Below are 15,861 nucleotides of genomic sequence, written 5' to 3'. Positions count from 1 at the left end.
CCTTTTTAAGAATGACTTAATATTGTTGATAAATCCAAACCCTTGTTTACTTAGGAATATTAAAGCTGTGGAAGAGATGCTCTTGAAATGCTTTTCATTGGATAAGGACACTTTGTTGAGGGAAAATGTCCAGAGAATGAAGTGCTTTCTCCGAAATGTAGGTTTTGGTGGAGTATTGGAATGGCATAGTGCAGAAGAATAAAAGGAGTTAGTGTTGGATGCTGATAAATAAATCAATTATAAAAGTATATTGCTTACCTAATGACATTTTCAACCCTTCCCAGAAATGTAAATGTGTTATGTTTACTTTCCAGTATTAATCAGTATTAGAAAGAAAGACTATTAAAAAGTTCATTCGGAAATTTTATGTATAGCTAGATATAACATATTGTGACTGTGTACTGTGCAAAAGTCAATTGTTTTAAAAAGTATGTTGTTGCTCATTCGTTTTATTTTCTTTTTTTCTAATCCACCTAGAGTATGCAGAAAAATAGAGCACTTACATACCTGAGTAATAGAACATGATCAAAATTATTCCTTTTTTTAAGGATTATTTCTTGCCAAGTTGAAAAACGCAATAAGGTATTTTCTATATTTGAATCTATGTGTACTTTATCTTCATTTGTCCATATTTCAAGTCCAACCAATGTCACATGAATGTCCAAAATTTTATAAATCTGTTCAAAGGAGAAATTAATTTTCACAGAGTCAATTTACAGAAGGATAGTTCATCATTACTATATTCCTCTACAATAAAAAAGTAATAATTTTAACATGTGAAGTACTATAACAAAAAGTGTAGGCCTTGTTTTACAAATGGTTATATTGGGGATCCCTGGGTGCGCAGCGGTTTGGCGCCTGCCTTTGGCCCAGGACGCGATCCTGGAGACCCGGGATCAAATCCCACATCAGGCTCCCGGTACATGGAGCCTGCTTCTCCCTCTGCCTGTGTCTCTGCCTCTCTCTCTATCTCTCTCTGTGTGTGTGTGTGACTGTCATAAATAAATTTAAAAAAAAATTAAAAAAAAATAAAGAAAAAACTTTGAAAATTCCTTTTTTTTTTTTCAAATATTTTATTTATTTATTCATGAGAGACACACAGAGAGGCAGAGACACAGGCAGAGGGAGAAGCAGGCTCCCCACAGGAAGCCCGATGTGGGACTTGATCCTGGGATCCCAGGATCATGCCTTGAGCCAAAGGCAGATGCTCAACCACTGAGCCACCCAGGCACCCCAAACTTTGAAATTTTAAGATAAAAAGGTAAAGGCAATATGAAAGTAAATGAGAGAGGATGCAGTAAAATAATGAGTATGTGGAGGATAAAGGACCAGTATGACTTCCCAATCTAAACTGGAAATCTTTAGTAAAAGCTCAGTAATATACACCCAGTTTTGTATGTATGTTTACTTTGCCAATGGGAACCCAAAGAGAAAGACTGAGTCTTATATTTAGATCAGTGTTAGGGTAGTAATAAAGACAATTGCAAAATATAAGAAACAGAACAAGAGGAGTTTGAGCTGAGAGGCAGAGGAGCAGAGCTGATCAACCCCAGAGCAAAATCAGTACCAGGCATGAGCCCTTCCACTATACACACACACACAGGGGGATTAATTCACACACAAAGCCAAGAGTAGCTCCTGGGAAGATTGGGAAATTGAAAGTAGTCTAGGCAAGACAACTGAGACATAGCCCCACTCACCATGGGGAGTCTTCTCATTGGATCTGACCAGAAGAGACGGTGACATTCCTGAAATGTGTGTGAATCAGTGATGGTTTGAGAAAGAAGTGGATAGGTGGAGCTGATTACTCTCAGAAAAAAGCCAATACAGGTATTCCTTGATTTTTGAGTTTGTTTTATGCCATTTTGCTTTCACAAAAGACCTACATTAGAATTTGTTTTCACTGAAGAAAAGAAATCCGAAGAAAATTTTTGCTTTCATGAGAAAGGGCAAAAAGGAAAAATAATGCTCAGTGTTTGTTTTGTGGTGAGTCATTATAGAGGCAGCACATACCTTAGGTAGATGGCACTGCCAAGCTCTTTCTCCAGGAACCACGCTCAGAATCACAGTATCAAGCTGTCATAGATTTGAACTGTGTCTTTGAGCACCAGTGCTTTATATCAATTTATTTTGTGCATTTGTTAGCAAGATGTTACCTCAGGTACCAGAAAAGCCTAAAAGAGGTTGTTTTTTTTGGCTCAAAAACATTCCCATATAAATTAATAGTAATTGTTTCTTTGATTTGTGCTATTTTGGCCTATGAAAGTTTTCTCCTAATATCTGAAAGTAGAGCATTCCTGTTAAATCTTTCATAGGAATGCTCTACTCAGATATTAGGAGAAACCTATACCAAGTGTGGAGGCTTCCTGAGTTACACACAGGCAGGGGAATTCATTTTTAGCCAAGGTGAGGGTAGTTTCTGGCCCCTTCTAACTGGAGAGCCTCTTTGGGAAATTGAGAGTTGTCTGGAGTCGCTACCCAGGCAAGGAGAATGAGACATAGTCCCCCATGGTGAAGAGAGCCTTTTTGTTCCAACTGACTGAAGTTTGGTAAAACAGATGAAAGCTGTGCATCCCAGAAAACTCCAGAAAGGCACAAGAGAAAGGCAGACATAGCTATAGTTTGCAGAGCAAAGCCAGTGGTCCTGTTTGGCTGCGGCTTTTGGGGTGCAGTTTAGCTTAAGTTAAGACAACAAAGATATAGTCCAGCTTTAAAGCTGCTTTTTCTATTGCACCAGGACAGGGAATCTAATTCATAGTCCTGGTCATCACTGAATATAGTTTTCAGTATGTCCAACCAGGCAGCCTAACCAGAGCACATGGGAAGGTGTGTAATCCGTTCAACAACCTTATGTATAGGTGACACTTGGACAGATAGCACAGGCCTTGGCTTCCTCCATAGAACAAAACTGATGTCCTTCTCTGATCAGGGAATTCTGTGCACATTCTGAGCTGTTTTGTGCCCCCAAACAGTGAGTTGTGTAGGCACTGGGCCTTATCCAGGGAAAGTAATTCATAGTTCCATGTATTACTGAATATAGTACTCACTTTCTGGTCTAGTAAGCCTGACTAGAAAATACAGGCAACTGGGGAGCCCATCCTGCATCCTCACTTGGCAAGGGAACCAAGCTTGCAGGGCTATACAACTGTTCTGAGCCAGTGGCATAACTTGCTTCTCCATCCTCAGAGATGAAACTGTTATATCCAAAAATAGACCAGAGTAGAAGCATAGTCTTCTCAAAGACATTATCTGCAGACACACATAGAAACCCAAACAGAGCTGACTGGTAAAGAACTATCTCTGCCAAAGAAAATCTATACATCTGGAAGAATCTCCCATTCAATGTTATTTGAATGTACAGATACCAATGTAAAGAATCAAACATCATTAAAAATCAGGTAAATAGTGTAAAATGTAAAGAGGAGAAAAAAAAGCATAAAGTATAAGTTGTTATAAGTATAAATTAGGATGTGATAAGTTTGATATTTTATGTAAACCTCATGATAACCTCAAGGGAAAACTTTCTGATAATTAGATGCATACAATAAAGAAGTCAAAGCATACCAATTACCAATATCAAAGACATCAAAATACAGAAAAGGACAGTAGGATAAGAAATAGGGAAGACTGGATCTACAAAACTAAGAAAACAATTAACAAAATGGCAATAGCAAGTCCCTACCTATCAATAATTACTATAAATGTGAACAAATTTAATTTCCCAATCAAAAGATATAGGGTGGCTGAATGTATAAAAAAGCAAAATCCAACAATATACAGCATACAAAAGACATGTTAGACCTAAAGACACAGATACACTGAAAATGAAGGGATGGAAAAAGACATTTCAAGCAAATGATACCCCCCCCCCCAAAAAAAGCAAGGGTAACTATACATATATCAAAGTAGATTTTAAACTAAAAATGGTAAAAAGAGACAAAGATCACTACATGATGATAAAGGGGTCAATATATCAAGAAGACATAATTGTAAGTATTTATGTGCCCAATATTGGAAAATCTAAATATAAAAACAAAAACTAAAAGAACTGAAGGGAGAAATTAAAAAAAAATGTTTTAATACTCCATACTGAACAATGGATAGATCATCCAGACAGAGAATCAATAAGCAAACAGTGCATTTGTACAATACTCTAGTCCTAACTGATATATACAGAACATTCTATCTAACAATAGCAGAATACATATTCTTATGTGCACATATTTTTTAGAATAGATCATATGTTAGGTTTCAAAACAATTCTTAGCAAATTCAAAAATCATTAAAAAATCATACCAAGTATCTTTTCTGAACATAATGGTATAGAACTAGAAACCAATAATAAGAGGAAAACTAGAAACGTAAACTAAACAACACTCTCCTGAACAATTAATGGATCAAAGAAGAAATTAAAGGGGAAATAAAAGAGCTTCTTAAGACAATGAAAATGGAACACAACGTGAAGAACTTATGGGATATAGCAAAAACAGTTCAAGAGGAAAGAAAGTTCATAACCGTAAATGCCTACATTAAGAAATAAGAAACATCTGAGGTAAACAACATAACTCTACACCTTGAAGAATTATATATTAACAGCAACAACAGAAACAGTGTCCAAACATAGCCAAAGAAAGGAAATAATAAAGATTATAGGAGAAATAAATGAAATAGAGAACAGAAAAACATTATAAAAGATTTGGTAAACTAAGAGTTGATTCTTTAAAAAGATGAAGAAAATGGACACACGCTAACTAGACTAAGGAAAAAGAAAAGGGACTAAGTTCAACAAAATTATAAATGAAAAAGGAGATTACAATGGATACCACAGATATTTAAAAGATAAGAGGCTGCTATGCACAACTATATGACAGAAAACTGGATGCCTAGAAGAAATGCAAATATTCTTGGTACTATATGATGTACCAAGATCAAATCAGTAGAAATAGAAACTCTGAATAGACCAATTACCAGTAAGGAGATTGAATCAGTAATCAACAATATTCTAATGAAGATAAGTCCAGGACCAGATAGCTTTACTAGTGAATTATATCAAACATTTAAAGAATTAATATCATTCTCAAACTTTTCCAAAACAATCAAAGAGAAGGAAACACTCCCAAACTCATTGCACAAGACTAGCATTAGCCTGATACCCAAATCAGAAAAGGATATTATCAGAAAAGAATACTGCAGGCTAATACCTCTGATGAGTATAAATGCAAAAGTTCTCAATAAAATACTGCCAAACTGATTTCAGCAACACATTAAAAGAATCATTCACATGATCAAGTGAAATTTATCCCTGAGATATGAGGATCATTCAACATAAGCAAACCAATGAATGTGATACATTAATAGAATCAAAGAAATGAATCGTAAGAATCATATCTCAGCTTAGCAGATTAATTTCATTTGTTATTTTAAAAAAACTTTTAACAAATTAGGCATAGAAGGAACACATCTCAACATAATCAAGGCCATATATGACAAACCCATCTCTAATATCATGCTCAGTGGTGACAGGCTGAAAACTTTTCCTCTAAAATCAAGAAAGGGGAACCTGTGTGGCTCAGTTGGTTAAGAATCCAACTCTTGATTTTGGCTCAGGTCATGATCTCGGAGTCATGAAATCAAGCCTTGTTTCAGGCTTCACACTGGACATGGATCCTACTTAAGTTTCTCTCTCTCTCTCTCTCTCTCTCTCTCCCTCTCTTTCAATCTCTCTCTCCCCCTCTGCCCACTCCCTGACTTTAATGTTCTCTCTCTCTTACTCTCTCTAAAGAAGAAGAAGAAAAAGAAGAAGAAGAAGAAGAAGAAAAAGAAGAAGAAGAAGAAAAGAAAAAGAAAGGAAAGAAAGAACAAAAGTGTCCACTCTTACCATCCTTATTCAATATAGTACTAGATGCCCTACCTAGAGCAATCAGACAAGAAAAAGAGATTAAAGGTATCAGAATTAGTAAGAAAAGAGTAAACCTGTCTCTATTTGCAGCCATGATTTTATATATAGAAAATCCTAAAGACAACCAAAAATGATTAGATGTAATCAATGGATGCGTAAATTTGCAGGGTACAAAATTAACATGCAAACATTTGGTAGCATTTATATACAATTACAAAGAAATTTCTGAAAAAGAAGCAAAGAGATTGATCCCATATCCATGAACATCAAAAACAATAAAATTTGGGCAGCCCGGGTGGCTCAGCAGTTTAGCGCCGCCTTCGGCCCAGGGCGTGATACTGGAGACCCGGGATGGAGTCCCCCGTTGGGCTCCCTGCATGGGGCCTGCTTCTCCCTCTGCCTGTGTCTCTGCTTGTGTCTCTACCTCTGTGTGTGTGTGTGTCTCTCATTAATAAGTAAATAAAATCTTTAAAAAAAAACAATAAAATTTTAGGAATAAATTTAACTACGTAAGTGAAAGATGTCTATACTGAAAATGAGAGGTTGATAAAAGAAATCAAAGAAGATACAAATAAATGCAAAAATATCCCCTGTTCATAGACTGGGAGAATTAATATTGTAAAAATATCAATACTACTGAAAGCATTTATATACTCAATGTAATCCCTATCAAGATTCCAATGACATTTTTTTATAGAAGTAGAAAAAACACTACGAAAGTTTATATGGAACACAAAACACTTCAAATAGCCGAAGAAATCCTGAGAAATACAAACAAAGCAGGAGCATCACACTTCCTGATCTTAAGTTATAAATCTACAGTCATCAAAACAAAATGGTACTGGCATATAAACATACAAATAGTTTAATGGAACATAATCAAGAGCCCAGAAATAAATCCAAGCAAACAGAGTCAACTAATATTTTTTAAAGATTCATTTATTTTAAGAAATTCATTTATTTATGAGAGAGAGAGAGAGTCAAGGGGAGGGGCATAGGGAGAAGGAAAGAGGAAGTGGACTTCCCACTGAGCACAGAGACATGTGGGGCTTGATCCCAAGACATGGAAATGGTGATCTAAGCTGAAACCAAGAGTCAGAAGTTCAACTGACTGAGCCACCCAGGCACTCCTAGGGTCAACTAATCTTTGACAAGGAAGTTAAGAATACTCAATGGACAAAGCACAATCTCTCTAATAAATGGCACTGTGACAATTGAATATTCACATATAAAAGAATGAAACTGGATTCTTATACCACTCACAGAAATTAACTCAAATGGTTGAAAACATAAATTGAGACCATAATAATTATGGAAGAAAACAGAAATAAAGCTCCTTGACATGGGTCTTAGTAATGATTATTGAGATATGATGCCTAAAGCACAAGCAATGAAATAAGAAATAAACAAGTGGGACTGCATCAAACTAAAAAGCTTCCACACAGCAAAGGAAACTAGTAAAAGAGTGAAAAGACAAATTACGGAATGTGGAAAAATATTTACAAGCCATATATCTGATAAGGGGTTAATATCCAACACATATAAACAACTTAGCAACCTAGTAGCAAAAGAAAATAAATCCTAATTCAAAAATGGGCAAAGTACCTGAATAGACATTCCTTCAAAAGAATACATGAAAGGTCAACAAGTGCATGAAAAGATTTTCAACATCTCTGGTCACTAGGATAATGTAAATTAAAATCACAATGACATAACATCTCATGCTTCTTAGAATGGCCGCCATCATCAAAAAGACAAGAAAGAACAAATGCTGGTATGGATGTAGTGGAAAAAAAAAAAAAAAAGAACCCTTGAGCACTGTTGGTGAGATTGTAAATTGATATAGCCATTACGGAAAACAGCATGGAAGATCCTCAAAAAATTTAAAAATTGAACTATTATATGATCCACAATTCCACATGTATATTGATATATTCTTACTACAGTAGGTTCAGCTAACAAATCAAAGGAATATATCAAAGGAAACAAAAGCACCAATTCAAAAATATATCTGCACCCCTATGTTTATGCCAGCATTATTAAATAGTCAAAACATGAAACAGTCTAAGTGTCCAAAAATGGATGAATGGAAGAATTTATAGAAGAATTTTTTATTCAGCCATAAAAAAACAAGGATATCCTACCATTTTTATAACAGATTATCCTGGAGGATATTATGCTAAGTGAAATAAATCAGACAGAGAAAGAAAAATACTATATGATCTCACTTATATAAGGAATGAAAAAAAATTCTTAGGAAAAGTGATCAGACTTGTGGTTACCACAGGTGGGGTATGGAGAGAAGGGGAAATTAGAGGAAGGTGGTCAAAAGGTACAAACTTCCAGTGAGAAGTAAGTACTAGAAATGTACAATATGATGACTACAGCTAACCCCGCTAAATGATAGATAGGAAAGTTGCTAAGAGTAGATACTTAGAGGTCTTATCGCAAGGAGATTATTTTTCCTTTATTCTTTTATTTTTTCTTTTCTTTTCACTACACATATATGAGAAGATGGATGTTAGCTGAACCTACTGTGATAATCATTTCACAGTTTATGTTAAACCATTGGTGCTGTATGCCTTATAAACAGTGCATGTCCATTATTTCTCAAATAAAACTGGAAAAATGCTTTAGCAGCCTCTATGGTTAGGAGAAAAGATAGTTACAAAAACTAAAAGCATTATCAGAAAAATAAGATCAGACCCAAGTCACAAATAAACTTACAAAAGCCCTTATCAATCTATCAATAAAAAGAAACAGGTGAAACACTATTCCATTCCACATTGCTTCTACCTTTTAGAAAAATATGAGGAGGATTTTTAATTTCCATAGACATAGTTTTAAAGTTCAGAGAAGTTCTACTTCTGGCTAAGATGTATAAAGTTGGAAGGAATGTTGCTTCTACCCTGACAAAAAAGAAAAAGCCAGAGAATCTACAACGTCATATCATATCAGAACGTAAGTTAATTGAGGTAACAGCGCAAATGAGTAGCCCAAAATCTAAGGGAAGATTTCTTCCTTTGGGGACAGACAGTACTAGAGCATCTCCCAGTGGCAGAGCATGATAAAAAGAGATGCTGAGCCAAGAATAATTGTAAAGAATTGCTAAAGGCATGTGTGGGATAAAATGAGAGTATAGGACCTTCTGAAAATATAGACACAAGGAATTTCACACCTATGCTCAGAATCTTCATGAGCCTCCTCTGGATGTGCATGAAACCGTGGAGGGTGGAGTTAAGAGACTGGGAATAATACATGAAAGGTCAACAAGTGCATGAAAAGATTTTCAACATCTCTGGTCACTAGGCCTGGAGGATGGCAGAAGCTGTTGCTTTGGGAACATCTTTAAACCCACCAGATTCTTGCTCTCCACAAAGAAACAAAAGCATTAAACTGCTGTATGACTTTCAGCAAATATATATATTTTTTCTGTTCTAATCTTATTTCTTCTTTCCCTGTGCTGTGGGCTTAGTTTGTTCTTTTTGTAGTTCCTTAAGGTATAACATTGCTGTTTATTTGATATTTTCTTTTTAATTAATGTATGTATGCATTTACATCTATAGACTTTCCTCCTGGAACTGCTTTTACTGGATCCCATAAGTTTTGGTATGTTTTGCTTCCATTTTTGTTAGTATCAAGATATATTTTTATTTTACCTTTCTTTTATTCTTTGATCCATTTATTGTTCAGGAGTGTGTTCTTTAATTTCCACATATTTATAAATTTTCCAGTAATCTTGTCATTATACTTGATATAATTTCTGTCTTTTTGAATTTGTTCAAAGATTTGCTTTGTGGCCCACTATATAATATATACCATGAAATAGTCCATCTGATCTTGAGAAGAAATGGTGTATTCTGTTTCTCTTGGATGGAATGTTCTGTATATACCTTGTTGGCTTCATTTGGCCTATAGCGTTGTTCAAAACCACTCTTTATTGATTATCTGTCTGGATGACATATCCATTGTTGAGAGTGGGGCTTTTTTTTTATGCTCCCAGAACTCAAGTGAAAACTGATTGTTGCTGAAAGAAGGGAAAAGAAAAAAAAAAGCCTTCTACCCCTGGAGGAGAAGCAGGAAGGAGGAAACCTAAGGGCAGAACATTCAATGTCTCCTACCAATGAAGGAAGAGCACAAACAGAATAATTTACCCAAAGACCCATGGACAAAGCTTTTATAAGACAGGATAGATCAGGGCAATAAAATGTCCCGGTCCCATAACTAGGGTAGTAATTACTGAGTGACCAACAAGAATAGATTACTATTGAAGAAGAGATAAGAATGTAAGTGGAGATAATTGAGCACTGGTCCTTGATAAAGGCCTGAAGTTGAGGGCAAACAGAAACAATCTCTCCAACAATGCTAGGGCAGTGATTTTAAATGCATTAGTGGATTTGATTTATGTACAATAAATATTCAAGTCTTTATACAGAGCTTTATAAATTTTGTGATTAGTAATCAATATTTGAAAACGTCTTAAATATTAAATGTCATTTACTTAGAAAACCAAAACGTCAGTGCTGGTTAATTTATTGCTGTGAATTTTTCAGTGGATTTTGGCTAATTATTCCACATGGTAAAAAATTTATGTTTTGGGCTATCTCAATACCAAGGTTACCACAAAACCAGCAGCCACCTATCTTAAAATCTTCTTCCATTTGCATTTTTAGCTTGATTCAAGCTGTAGCAGATCTTACCATGTTGACAAAATTGACCATTCCCCAAATTCTGTTCCTCAGCTTACTGAGAGGAGAACTATTCCTGCGATACTGGAAATAAAACATCAGTTCAACATTCATTAATAATAGGAGATAAATAAAAACTCAATAAAATACTTCTCTCAATATGAGACATTTTCAAGAAAAAAATTATTGGCATTCTTTCTGGTCAGGTAAAAATGGGCAATTTATGCAGAATTATATTTTTGATATAAAATAACTACATAAAGCAGTTTCTAAGGACATGGTTCAGCTTAAGGTTTTCTTCATAACCTTATCCCCCTTTCACATTACAATATATTACAGTACATTGATTTATTAAGCGAACTGATAAGTGTCCTTTAGAGTCCATATTTATCATGGTGGTGAAACAAAACTTGTTAAAGCTCCATAGAAACCATTGTATTCCAAATAAACCAGAAACTTTTATCAGACCCTCTATGTCCATGTTGTCACAAATTAAGGAATGTAATCAAGTACCATCCTAGAGCCAGAGATGTGATGGAGAAGTGCAGGAAATTGTGGCTCCCCCTTCTATTTAGGGAAAGCCTGAGAGGATGAAGTAGACTTTCCTTCTGTAGACTATTCTGCTTTTTTTTTTTTCCCTTTCTACAAATGGAATTTACATTTGTGCCATGAGGATCTTCTTCTTAGCATTATCAACTTAGCCTGATAAATTATACTTTATAATGACAAAAGTATCCCATAAGGATAAATGCAAATGATCAAACTTGTTTTATAATAAAAATTAAAAGAAGCATGGCTTTTCTGAATCCTGTAAGTTACTATTCCATTGCTCTCCTGTTATCTCACGTACCTAAATACCTCAAAGATATAACTTTAGACTCTCTTCACTTCTCATCTCTCATTCTTTACACAACCTACTACTATTCATTGGTTCAACTGCCTCTATTCCATTAAAACTATTCTTGACAGGAACATAAATGTCCTCCTAGTTATCCAATCCATTTGAACACCTTTTCCTCATCTTCCTGGTCATCTTGTTTACCTTTAAGATTGACCATTTTCTCTTTCAAGAATTTTCTTAACACCTTGGTTGCTAATACCCTATTACTTCTAGTGTTTTATTGTGCAGAGTTTCCTTTTTTCCACCATCCCCCTTCTGGATGGAAAATATAGTTTCACACCAGAATTCTTGGTGACCAATTGGTAGTGCTTGCCTAAAATACACATTTGAGAGATTATGAGCCTATCTTAGAGGTCATAGGGATAGGGTACTTTAATCACTGATTTCCATCCATGGGCTAAGGGAAAGAAAGTGATATGGGGTCTTTGCATTCTTATTGACAAGCTTTCGTTATATAGCTAGCCTTCCCCAGTATAAAGACACTTGTGTTCTGCTTATTCTTTCAACTTGCTAGGTCTGGGTGTATACATCCATATCCTTACTCTACTTAGTCGCTTAAAATTCATCACACTGTCTTCAAGATATGTAAATACATTGAAATATTTCCCAAAAGTTGCCTTTAGTTTTCTATTCTATCTTACTAGAATACACTAACTCTACATTGTTCTTGCTGTTGCCCTTTATACTCAGCTAACACATACATGTATGCATGTGTGCATATATTACTCAGATAACTATAAATATTTATAATACTCAGAATCTAGCATATTAACTATTCATTAAATGAAAATGGATGATTTTCTATAGGAACTACTCCAAAAATTAACCTCCTTAATATCTAAAGACAATATTAAGGCAGCAAATATGATAGGTATGCATGTATAAGTCCAGTTTAATGCCCCTAAAGTCATATCAAGCAAACTTTTACCTGGTAAATATTAAATTTAACAAATTGTTCTTACTTCTTACTAATAAATTATTATTAAGAAAGCATATTTTAGCACTCTTTAAAAGTGAATTAATGTGTTCGCATAAACATGTTAATGTAAGCCTAAGTAGCACTTAAATTTTATCAATTTCCTTTTTAAAAAAAATAAGTAGCTGTAGTTTCTGCTTTTCAAAAAAATGCAACAATTTTGTGTCTTCCTTTTAAATTAACATAGATCTCATTTATTTTGTCTTATTGTGATGGCTAAAATTTTCAGTTAATCTATCAAAATAAAATATATGGACAATGAAAACAAATGTATCTTATTCTCACTTTTGGAGAAAAAAATTCCAACATTTCATTATTAAGTTTAAAAAAAAAATATATATATATATATGCAGGATATATATATATATACACATATGTATATACATATGTATATATACATATATACATATATACATATATACATATATACATACATATATACATATATATATACAGGATAGAATGATTTTGGTAAATTTTCTTTATTTTTTTCCATTCTTACTTGCTAAGAGTTTTATTGAGAATATTTGGGATGATTGCTTTACTAAAATAAACCATTGCCATGTAAATTTTTTTTGGATATGTTCAGGATTGGGTTTGAAAATATTTTTAGGATTTTTGTAGTTGTGTTTGTAAGTGAAATTGGCTTATAATTTTAATTTCTTATTTGGAGTTGTTATCAAAGTCATCATAAATTGTTACAGTAAATCCCCTCAAGAAATCAATCTTCTAGATGTCTATATCCTTATATATTTCCCTCCTACATCAATTCTAGGCTTGGCTGTATGGCTTCCTTTGGCTAATAAGACATTAATAAATGTACAAGCAGAAGCTTGAAAAGCTCTTATACATTGAAGCCTTGCGTCTTTCTTGATATTTGGATGCCCAGGTGTGATGTGAGAAGCACAGTCTAGCCCACTGCGTATGTAGCCAACTGAAACCCAATACTACATACCAGACAAGTGTCTGAGGCCATTTTTACACCAGCCAGTTAGCACAGTGGAACTAGATTACTACAGTTACATAAGTAGACCACACTAAGTTTGGGGTAGTTTGTTACACAGTGGTAAACAACTACTATGAAAATTATAATAACTTTATAACATGTGTGAAGAATTTTTCCTCTTTTCCTATTCTTCAGAGCAGTTTGTAAAAGATAGGATTATCTTATAGGAAATTTGGTAAAATTTGTGTTTAAATGCATGTGGGTCTAGTGTTTATTTGTTGATAGACTTGGGCTAGTTTAGTTTTTAAATTTTTTTAGTTTTAAATTTTTTTAGTTTTAAACTTTTCAGAGTTTCCTATTTCTTCTCACGTCATCATGGTAGTATTTTACTGCAGGCATTCACTCACAAATGTATTGGCATAAGTTGTACATATATTTTCTAATGATGTATAACCTCTACTGTATTCATAGTTATGCTTTCTTTTTATTTATAATTATATTTGTAGTTCCATTTTCTCTTTTTTTTTGAAGGTGCCATTTATTTTTTAAACTTTTTCAAGATTTTATTAAATTCAAGTTAGTTCTCATATAGCATAGTGTTAGTTTCAGGGGTAGAATTTAGTGATTCTAAACAACACTCCGTGACTTCTATTTTTTTCTTAATAAATATTATCAGAGATTTCTCTATTTCAGAAATGTCTTCAAGGAATGAGCATTTGGCTTTGTTGATCTACCATTTATTTCTTTTTTGGTTTGTGTCTTATAATTTTACACATTGTTAAAACTATTTTCTTTATATTTTTTGGATTCATTTTTAACTTTTCCAGTTAGACTCCTAGTTCATTAAATTTTTCTTTCTCTCTTTTTCTTTCTCTTTAATAGAAATGTTTATGTCTATAAATATCCTTCAAAATACTGCTACTCTATCTGCATCTAAACAGTTTTTTCCATACCAATCTTTTATTTCTGCTGTTCTAAGTTTTTCATAATTTCAGATTTGATTTCTTTATTCAATTAATATTTGAAAGTGTATTTTGCTTTAGATTCCAAACCAATGATCTTTTATTGGTTTAGTAATAATTTTTGTTACAGCTTCCACTTTGGTTATGCTTTTTAAAAAAGGTGTTCTTTATTATATACCTATTCCTTTCTATTTATTTTTACTTCCTTTGTGGACAAATACCAGTTTAATTTTTGAAAGTATTTTATCTGCACTTGGAAAGAGTATATATATATATATATATATATATATATATATATAGTCTATTTTGTGGATGCAGGATGTTCCATCAACTGATTAGATTAAAACTATATATATGGGCTCAAATATTTTCTTTTTTTTTTTTTAATTTTTCCTACTTGATCTAAAATTTCCTGATAGAGGGGAAGAAAAACCCCAGATTCTCCCTGTAACTCTGTTATTTTTTGTTTTAATATCTTTTCCTGCTCTATTGTTAAGTGTATAATCTCAAATATCAGTGGATAATTTTCAGTTCTTGGAGAGCTTATTCTACTTTCTATTATGTTGGTTGACACTTCCTCATGTGATTAGTTTTATCTTGGATTATGAGCCTGTCTTTATAGGACACTTTTGACTTGAGCTTTGATAGTTTATCAAGTTTCTAATCACCTTTACATTGAAAGCTTTGCTTAGCATTTCTGTATCTAAAGAAATATATATCATGTTCCGCATCATTGCATGACACAAGTTTCGGATTTCTGCTTTCTCATGCTTAATATGTTCCCTACCCATTGCTATAGACAGACAGAACATTTTCTCTGCAGTTTCATTGGAAAGAGATTATCCAGTTCCCTTTACAGAGATGCAGCAGCTCTTTATGGCTCTGGTAATAATGCAATATGTTCTATATATTACATGTCATCAAGCCTTTGAATTTTACGCACTGCTCTGACAGAGATTCTCTTCTCATTTTTAGGACTTGGAGATTTCCTGTGTTTTCTTCTGAACTAAACTATAGGTTGTGCACTTATTTTCAAATTTGTATACATTGTTCATCATTTCCATATGTTCATAATAGGGAGAAAAATTCTCTTTTGACTCAGTCCACTATACTGCCAAAGGACCTTATCACCTCTTACATAATTCTGTCTGGGGAAGCTAAAAACAAGATTGAGCCAAAAATGGAATTCTGATTAAAATACTTTTTTCTCCTCTTTTTTTGGTTTAGAATCACAGCTATGTTTTATAAGCATGAATGAAGAGCAAATGTTCATCTGAAAACTTACCACATTATTATCAGCAACAATGAACAGTTCAACATACTTTTCTTTATGAATCCTCTGGAAATTTATGAAAAATTTAATAAATTATGGTTAATGTTCCTCATTTTAATGTTTTAAGTTAGTTTTCCTGGTAAGAAATGTTAATATTATTGATACAGGAAGGTAAGGTACAGGAGTATAATTAATAATTCCAGGAATTTATCAAAT

The 15,861-nt window shown here is 33.6% G+C and overlaps 1 protein-coding gene across 1 annotated transcript in view; it reads right to left on the bottom strand.

The window, feature by feature from the left end:
• The window catches only part of ADAM7 (ADAM metallopeptidase domain 7), a 62,010-nt gene that overhangs the window by 23,946 nt on the left and 22,203 nt on the right, over positions 1–15,861 (bottom strand). Inside the window, exons 8-10 of the mRNA XM_026007801.2 lie at positions 15,658–15,711; positions 10,600–10,671; positions 508–677 (exon numbers count right to left, since the gene is read on the bottom strand). Coding sequence (XP_025863586.2) covers positions 508–677; positions 10,600–10,671; positions 15,658–15,711 — 296 coding nt within the window. The remainder of the gene's footprint in view (positions 1–507; positions 678–10,599; positions 10,672–15,657; positions 15,712–15,861) is intronic.

The sequence above is a fragment of the Vulpes vulpes genome, chromosome 9 (assembly GCF_048418805.1).
Source record: "Vulpes vulpes isolate BD-2025 chromosome 9, VulVul3, whole genome shotgun sequence".
Taxonomy (NCBI): Eukaryota; Metazoa; Chordata; class Mammalia; order Carnivora; family Canidae; genus Vulpes; species Vulpes vulpes.
The sequence above is the reverse complement of the archived record's forward strand: the minus strand, read 5'-3'. Positions and strand labels throughout refer to the sequence as shown.